Source organism: Theropithecus gelada, unplaced genomic scaffold, assembly GCF_003255815.1.
Source record: "Theropithecus gelada isolate Dixy unplaced genomic scaffold, Tgel_1.0 HiC_scaffold_988, whole genome shotgun sequence".
Lineage (NCBI taxonomy): Eukaryota > Metazoa > Chordata > Mammalia > Primates > Cercopithecidae > Theropithecus > Theropithecus gelada.
In genome coordinates this window covers 1-7960 of record NW_020266683.1, presented here as the reverse complement: position 1 = coordinate 7960, position 7960 = coordinate 1, and the positions used below count along the sequence as shown (strand labels likewise).

The 7960-nt window shown below is 55.7% G+C and overlaps 2 protein-coding genes across 2 annotated transcripts; both read left to right on the top strand.

Moving 5' to 3' along the window:
- Positions 1-430: 430 nt before the first annotated feature.
- On the top strand, positions 431-1496 carry LOC112618107 (RNA polymerase II-associated protein 1-like). The gene is made up of 3 exons (XM_025374701.1): positions 431-700; positions 817-876; positions 983-1496. Exons 1-3 carry the CDS (start codon positions 431-433, stop codon positions 1130-1132), a joined length of 480 nt encoding a protein of 159 aa, XP_025230486.1. The 3' UTR covers positions 1133-1496.
- Positions 1497-3886: 2390 nt separating this feature from the next.
- LOC112618106 (leukocyte tyrosine kinase receptor-like) lies at positions 3887-7013 on the top strand. Its single transcript, XM_025374700.1, has 7 exons — positions 3887-4513; positions 5057-5200; positions 5299-5470; positions 5896-6046; positions 6199-6345; positions 6569-6725; positions 6802-7013. The coding sequence occupies exons 1-7, from the start codon at positions 4471-4473 to the stop codon at positions 7011-7013; spliced, it is 1026 nt and encodes a 341-aa protein (XP_025230485.1). The 5' UTR covers positions 3887-4470.
- Positions 7014-7960: the final 947 nt, after the last annotated feature.

Below are 7960 nucleotides of genomic sequence, written 5' to 3'. Positions count from 1 at the left end.
TTTTTTTTTTTTTTTTTTTTTGAGACAGAGTCTCGCGCTGTCGCCCAGGCTGGTGTGCAGTGACACGATCTCGGCTCACTGCAACCTATACCCCCGGGTTCAAGTGATTCCCCTGCCTCAGCCTCCGAAGTAGCTGGGACTACAAGCATCCGCCATCATGCCCAGCTAACTTTTGGATTTTCAGTAGAGATGGCATTTCACCATGTTGGCCAGGCTGGTCTTGAACTCCTAACTTCATGTGATCGGCCTGCCTCAGCCTCCCAAAGTGCTGGGATTGCAGGCGTGGCCCACCACACATGGCCAATTTCATTCTTTTTAATGGCTGCTTCTCAGTTCCCAGTTTTCCCCGACATCTGCTCTGTAGTCTTTAACCCTGATCCTTGTGCTAGAAGAAGGACAGATGTCTGTCTAGGACCTGATCTCTGCCCTCATGATTTGGTTTCATGTGATTATTATCCATGCACCTTGTGGATGTATATACATTACTACCCTCCCCCTCAACACATCCTTTCCCCTGTCACAGTTGCCTGTGTCCCTGGAGTGTTACACAGTGCCTCCCGAAGACAACCTGGCCCTCCTTCAGCTCTACTTCCGGACCCTGGCTACTGGTGCGCTCCGTCCACATTGGTGCCCCGTGCTCTATGCTGTGGCTGTAGCTCATGTCAATAGCTTCATCTTCTCTCAGGACCCACAGAGCTCAGTAAGTTACATCTCCATCTTCAGAGGAAGGAAGAGAGCTGCCTCTGGGCCAGCTGGGGGAGAGGTGGTTGGTACCAGCCCTCGGCTCAGTGCCACCTCTCCCTGTTCTGCTTCTAGGATGAGGTAAAAGCTGCCCGCAGGAGTATGCTGCAGAAAACGTGGCTGCTGGCAGATGAGGTAGGGTCAGGGCCATTAGGAGGGTGGGATATTAGAGGATCTTGGGGGACAGAGACCACAACAGGATCTCATTACCTACTTCATAAGGTTTCTTTCCTCTCTGCAGGGTCTCCGGCAGCACCTCCTCCACTATAAGCTTCCCAATTCCACACTCCCAGAGGGCTTTGAGCTCTATTCTCAGTTGCCCCCTCTGCGTCAGCACTACCTCCAGAGACTGACTTCAACGGTGCTCCAAAATGGGGTATCAGAGACCTAGGATAGTTGCTATAGATGGAAAGATGGGTACATTGTCCTGTATCCAGCCTTTCAACAGATGCCTGGCCAGACAAAGGACATTGTGTCCTAATGGCAGGCAGAAGACCAAGGAGCAGAAAGCTTGCCTTCCTGGGAGCAGGTGGTTTGAGCTGTTTTGGAGCAGAATGAGCCCCACCATTACATCCTGATACCTGGGGCTTCTGAAGGTCTGTGCTGGGAGTGAAGAGCGGCTTAGCTATTTACCCCCTCTTTGGGGACAGGGCAAACTAAATGCATCCCTTCTTACCTAACTCCCAACCCCTGCCCCGGGCTAAGGTATATGAATGCTATAGTTGTACATTAAAATGTTTTTTATCTCCCGGAAATCTGATTTGGACTGATTTCAGCCATGTTAGTTCAGGGTTAGTATGTGGGGGTGGGTTATCCCAGGTGAGGAGCAGGACTGCTGTGAGAGAGATGGGGAAGAATCATAAGTGGGAGGTAAAAACTTTGTCCACATCTGGAGACAGCAAGAATATGGGACCTGCCAGGCACAGTAGTGAACACCTGTAGTCCCAACTACTTGGGAGGCTGAGGCAGGATGATCACTTGATTCCAGGAATTCAATTCCAGCCTGGCCAACATAGTGAGATGCCATGTCTGTCTGTCTGTCTGTCTGTCTATTTATTTCTGAGACAGGGTCTTACTCTGTCACCCATGCTGGAGTGCAGTGGCATGATCATAGCTCACTGCAGCCTCGACCTCCTGGGCTCAAGCCATTCTCCCACCTCTGCCTCCTGAGTGGCTGGGACCACAGGCAAGTACCACCATGCCTGGCTAATATTTTGTATTTGTAGAGACAGGGTTTCACCATGTTGCCCAGGTTGGTCTTGAATTCCTGAGCTCAAGCAGTCCACCCACCTCTGACTCCCAAAGTGCTAAGATTACAGGCGTGAGCCACTACACCTGGCCTATTTTGGTAGTTTCTACATTGTTCTTTTGTCTGAATTCTAAAACTTAGGCTTTCTTAGACTGTCTTTTGCTGTGTGGAATTACTTACTGTGTTTGCAGGTAATCAGAGAACAGTATGCCAAGGCTTAGCCCTGTCAGTAGGTAGAGAGAACCCAGTCTTCATAAATGGAGCTGCTGAACACAGAATTATCCAATAGATTTTTTGGGGTTTTTTTTTTTTTTTTTTTTTGACACAGAGTCTTGCTCTGTCATGCAGGCTGATGTGCAGTGGGGTAATCTCAGCTCACCACAACCTCTGCCTCCCTAGTTCAAGCCAGTCTCCTGCCTCAGCCTCCCAAGTAGCTGGGATTAAAGGCACGTGCCACCACGTCCAGATAATTTTTGTATTTTTAGTAGAGATGGGGTTTCGCCATGTTGGACAGGCTGGTCTTGAACTCCTGACCTCGTGATCCACCCACCTCAGCCTCCAAAAGTGCTGGTATTACAGGCATGAGCCACTGGCCCAGCGTTTTTTTTTTTTTTTTTTTTTTTTTTTTTTGAGACAGAGTCTCACTCTAGCCCAAGCCAGAGTGCAGTGGCATGATCTTGGCTCACTGCAACCTCTGTTTCCCGGGCTCAAGTGATTTTCATGCCTCAGCCTCTGAAGTAACAGGGACTACAGGCGCACACCACCACGCGCAGCTAACTTTTTGTATTTTTATTAGAGGCAGGGTTTTGCCATGTTGCCCAGGGTGGTCTCGGACTCCTGAGCTCAGGTAGTACGCCTACCTCGGCCTCCCAAAGTGCTGGGATTACAAACGTGAGCCACGGCGCACGGCCCCAATAGGTTCTATTAAGCAACTACTGTATCAGCAAATACCAATGATTCTCAAACTTTGTGACAAAAATCACCTGGATGGTATTTTAAAAAGGATGACTGGGCCTTACCACCAGAAGCTGCTGATTCAGTACGTCTGGGGTGAAACCCAAGAATCTGCATTTCTAACAAGTTCCCAGGTGATACTGATGCTGATATTCAGAACCAACTACACAACCACAATTTGAAGAGCAGTGGCCTAAAGAGGCCTTGCAAGGTAAATTCTGTGATCTCATAGTGATAACTAGGGAATAGAGACCAGGAGGTTTTTTTTGTTTTTTGTTTGTTTTTTTGAGACGGAGTCTCACTGTGTCGCCCAGGCTGGAGTGCAGTGGTGCAATCTTGGCTCACTGCAACCTCCGCCTTCCGGGTTCAAGCAATTCTCTGCCTCAGCCTCCCGAGTAGCTGGGATTACAGGCGTGCACTACCACGCCTGGCTAATTTTGTATTTTTAGTAGAGATGGGGTTTTGCCATGTTGGTCTATCTAGTCTTAAACTTCTGACCTCAGGTGATCTGCCTGCCTCGGCCTCCCAAAGTGCTAGGATTATAGGCATGAGCCACTGCACCCGGCCCTCAAGTTAGAATTTTAAGCAAATGATCGAAGACTCAAGACACAAAACTACCTGAAGGGAGTGGCTCCCACATTTGTAGGGTACCTTGTAGCTTACAGAGCAATTTCCCTTCATATGATTTTGCAGGTGGTGGGGAAACTCTCAGAGCAATTGTAGCCTGTGCTACATCACCCATTTACCAGAGGTGCTAGTACTAGTGCTCAAGATCAATCGATCGATCGATCTGTCTACCTATCATTTATCGTCCTTCAGTGCTACTAAAAGCACTCAGATCTTCTAACGTCTGGTCCAGTCTTTTACCCCATCACAGTGAAAGCTGTGCACAGGGGTAACACGGGCAACGGAATTATATTAGGCAAACACAGAGATCCAGGTTTCTGGGGGTAGCAGGGAGGTTCAGCCTTGCAGTCACAAAGGCACCACTGAAAGGCACAAGTAATGGCAGGTGATGAGGCCTTACTTGGGGCAGTTTAGAGAGTACTTCCTACGTGTGGTGACGCGTGCCACACACCCACCACCACCACTACCACAAATGAAGTGCACACTCCGCTGCTCCTGTCCTCAGGAACCTGGAAGCCCCCACCTGGTGTCCGAGGTGTAGCTCCCGCTTTAAGAGTGGGGCACCTCCTCTCCGGCCTCAAACCTACCCCAGCTCCCAGCAGGCTGCGGCACATCTGACGGCTGGAGACTAGAGCCCCTGGGTGGGGACTCCTTAAGGCTCCTCCCGGAAGCGTAGGGACCTCGCTGCCCACACGCCCCTCCCTTTCCTCCTCTGGCGTCCTGGGGTCTGAGGTGGGCGTGGCCAGGCCGGCTTTAGGTCCGGGGAGTGTCTCGCCGGCCGCAGCACACCCCTGTAAGTGGCGGCCAGGGCTGCGGTGGCCAAGTGAGCTGTCAACTTCAGGTTGACGGGGTGTGGCCACGACCGCAAGGGCTGTTGTTGCCGGGTGGACCTAACAGGGATGGGACGCTGGGGCCGGCTGCTGGTGTGGTTCGGAGCTGTGGGTAAGTGCTGTCTGGCGGTCAGGGGACCGTCCAGCCAAAGGCACCTTCCTAGGCTTGTGGGTGGCCGGTCGCAACAGGCCAGGTGTCGGTGGTTCCTCCAGAGGCCTCGAACTCTCACAACCACATTTCTCCGGTCCGTGCTTCTGGAGTGCGGGCAGAGAAGTGCCAAGTAGTGCGAATCCCAGAGTCTGGATCACGCAGCTTGGGAAGGAGGAACATTCTTTGGGGTCTCAGCACCGCCTTGGGGCGGGGCAACCAATCTAAGTCGAGGAGAGTATTGGAGAGGCTGCAGGACCAAATTCAGTGCAGCCCCTAAGTTATTCTCTGGGAAGGGCGGTCGAGGAGAGAAACTGGTAGAGCTATCAGCGAGTACCCGCGGGGCTTCTGCGACCGGAGTCGGGTAGTGGCTTCCAGGCTGAGAGGGGGGCTGGGCAGGGTGAGGGGTGTGGCCGCACCGCAAGGGCAACTGTTGCGGGGTTCTCTCTCTTTTATTTCCTATTTCCACCCGCCTTAATGTCCTGCGCCTCTCCCAACACCTTTCAGGCGCCATTCTCTGCTCTAGCCCGGGGTCCCAGGAGCCTTTTCAGCCGTCCTCGCCCCTGCCGCTGGCAAGTCCCGGCCCCCAGGACCCGAAAGTCAGCGCCCCGCCTAGCATCTTGGAGCCAGCCTCCCAGCTGAATTCTCCGGGTGAGCTTTAGGCGCCTCCTTCCTCTTCCGCTCACCACACCAGACCCCTCTGGCCCAGCCAGGGGCTCGACGACCCTTGCCTCACTCCTTGCTCTCAGGCACCGAGGGGTCCTGGCTGTTTTCTACCTGCGGGGCCAGCGGCCGGCATGGGCCCACACAGACACAATGTGATGGGGCCTACGCGGGGACCAGCGTGGTGGTGACCGTGGGGGCCGCCGGGCAGCTGAGAGGCGTGCAGCTGTGGCGCGTGCCGGGCCCTGGCCAGTATCTGTAAGTGCGGGGAGGGGGTAGGGTGGGCAGTGACCTGCTAGTTGGAGGTTTCACCGTCAGGGGAACGAAGGCCACTTGCGCACCGCCTTGTGTCTCGGAGTATTGCACAGAAAGGTCCACCTTGAGTGCCCTTCAAGGTGGCAATAGTTGCCACCGAGTTAGCCCTGACCCGGACCCTCTTACACCGAGCGGAAGGCCCCCAACCAGGGCGGCGCCAAGGGGTACTTGAGCCTCCCCACATTTCCACGAACCCTCCTGAAATAAGTGTAATATCTGAACTTTTGGTGTGCAAACCTGCCTTTCCCATCCCGTCAGAGTCGATTGCAGCCTCCAAGTCCCTCAGATAAAAAATAATTCTGGAGCCTTCTCTGTTGCCAACTTCTGTTAGCACCGAGGGCCGGGGACTCAACGACCGCTCCCCGCAGGATCTCAGCCTACGGAGCCGCGGGCGGCAAAGGCGCCAAGAACCACCTGTCGCGGGCGCATGGCGTCTTCGTCTCAGCAATCTTCTCCCTCGGTCTCGGGGAGTCGCTGTACATCCTGGTGGGGCAGCAGGGAGAGGACGCCTGTCCCGGAGTGAGCGCAGCCAGTGGGGATGGGGCGGCGCCGGCGCCGCGGGGCGAGGGCTGCCTGGGGGCCTGGGGAGCGTGCTTTCCTCGGTGCCGGGTCACCAGCACAGCGAGGGGAGGCTCCCGGGCCCCGCCGATTCCCGCCCCCGCTGCCCGCAGGGTAGCCCGGAGAGCCAGCTCGTCTGCCTCGGGGAGTCTCGAGCCGTTGAAGAGCACGCGGCGATGGATGGGAGCGAAGAGGTCCCAGGGTCGCGGCGCTGGGCGGGAGGTGGCGGGGGTGGCGGGGGCGCCACCTACGTTTTCCGGGTACGTGCTCCCTTCAGCGCTCAGCGTGGGGGTCCTAATCCTCTCCCCAGGGGCGCGCACGCACCCGCGCTCCGTCAGTCCGTTGGGGTCCCCCTATACCTGAGCTGGGCTGGGCTGGGGGCCCCTGCCCTTATCCGGGCCTCCGGGGCGGGAGCCCTCGCCCAGTGGCAGTGCCCCTGGACGGCTGGAGGGCGCGACCTGGAACACGCCGCTGGTCCCACAGGTGCGCGCCGGAGAGCTGGAACCGCTGCTGGTGGCGGCCGGAGGCGGCGGTCGGGCCTACCTGAGGCCGCGGGACCGAGGCCGGACTCAGGCCGCCCCCGAGAAACTGGAGAACCGCTCGGAGGCGCCCGGAAGCGGCGGGACAGGCGGGGCGGCAGGTGAGAGCGCGGTGCTGTGGGGAGAGGCGGGCGTGCTCCCAGTGTGGCTGCCAACCTTCCTGCTGTCACTCTGCAGGTGGTGGGGGCGGCTGGACGTCGCGGGCTCCCTCTCCGCAGGCCGGCCGCTCACTGCAGGAGGGGGCGGAGGGCGGCCAGGGCTGCTCCGAGGCTTGGGCGACCCTTGGTTGGGCCGCGGCCGGCGGCTTCGGGGGCGGCGGCGGGGCCTGCACTGCGGGCGGAGGCGGCGGCGGCTATCGGGGTAGGTGCACCGTTGGAGAGGGCACCTGAGCAGGCCCGAGGGTGAGGTGATGTTAGAAATTCAGTACAGGCCGGAGCCCTCAGGAGGATAGGTGTGGGAGAGGCATTAAGCCCTTCTCAGCAGCTCCAGGCAAAGCAGGAGCTCTTAGAAAAGGAGGTCAAATATATTGCAAATCAGCATGCAGACAAGACTCCCTATATTTCCATTCAATCCAGGATATTTCCCATCACAGCAGGTCCCTGCCTTGTTCTGTAGCAGTCGTCAGAATTTAGAGCTGGCCAAGTGAGCAAGCTCAGCAGGAGGGCAGAAAGGCAGGATTGGGTTAAGTCAGTGGTCCTCAAAGTGTGGTCCAGGAACCAGTAATATCCACACAACCTAAGTTGTTCGAAATGCAAATTATCGGCTGGGCCTGGTGGCTCACGCCTGTAATCCCAGCACTCTGGGAGGCCAAGGCAGGTGGATCACCTGAGGTCACCAGCTCAAGACCAGTCTGGCCAACCTGGTGAAACCCTGTCTCTACTAAAAATACAAAAATTAGCCCGGCATGGTGGCAGGAGCCTGTAATCCCAGCTACTCTGGAGGCTGAGGCAGGAGAATCACTTAAACCTGGGAGGCAGAAGTTGCAGTGAGCTGAGAACTCCACTGCACTTCAGCCTGGGCGACAAGAGGGAAATTCTGTCTCAAAAATTTAAAAAAAAAAAAAAAATGCAAATTATCCTGGGAGTTGGGGGAAGGTTAGGGAGATGCTGGTCAAAAAAATGCAAAATGGCAGTTAGATAGGAGGAATACCTTCCAGAATCTACTGTACTACATGGTGGCTGTAGTTAATGATGATGTATTCTTGAAAATTGCTAAGAGAGGCCGGGTGCGGTGGCTCACACCTGTAATCCCAACACTTTGGGAGGCGGAGGCGGGTGAATCTTTAGGTCAGGAGTTCGAGACCTGCCTGGCCAATATGGTGAAACCCCTGTCTGTA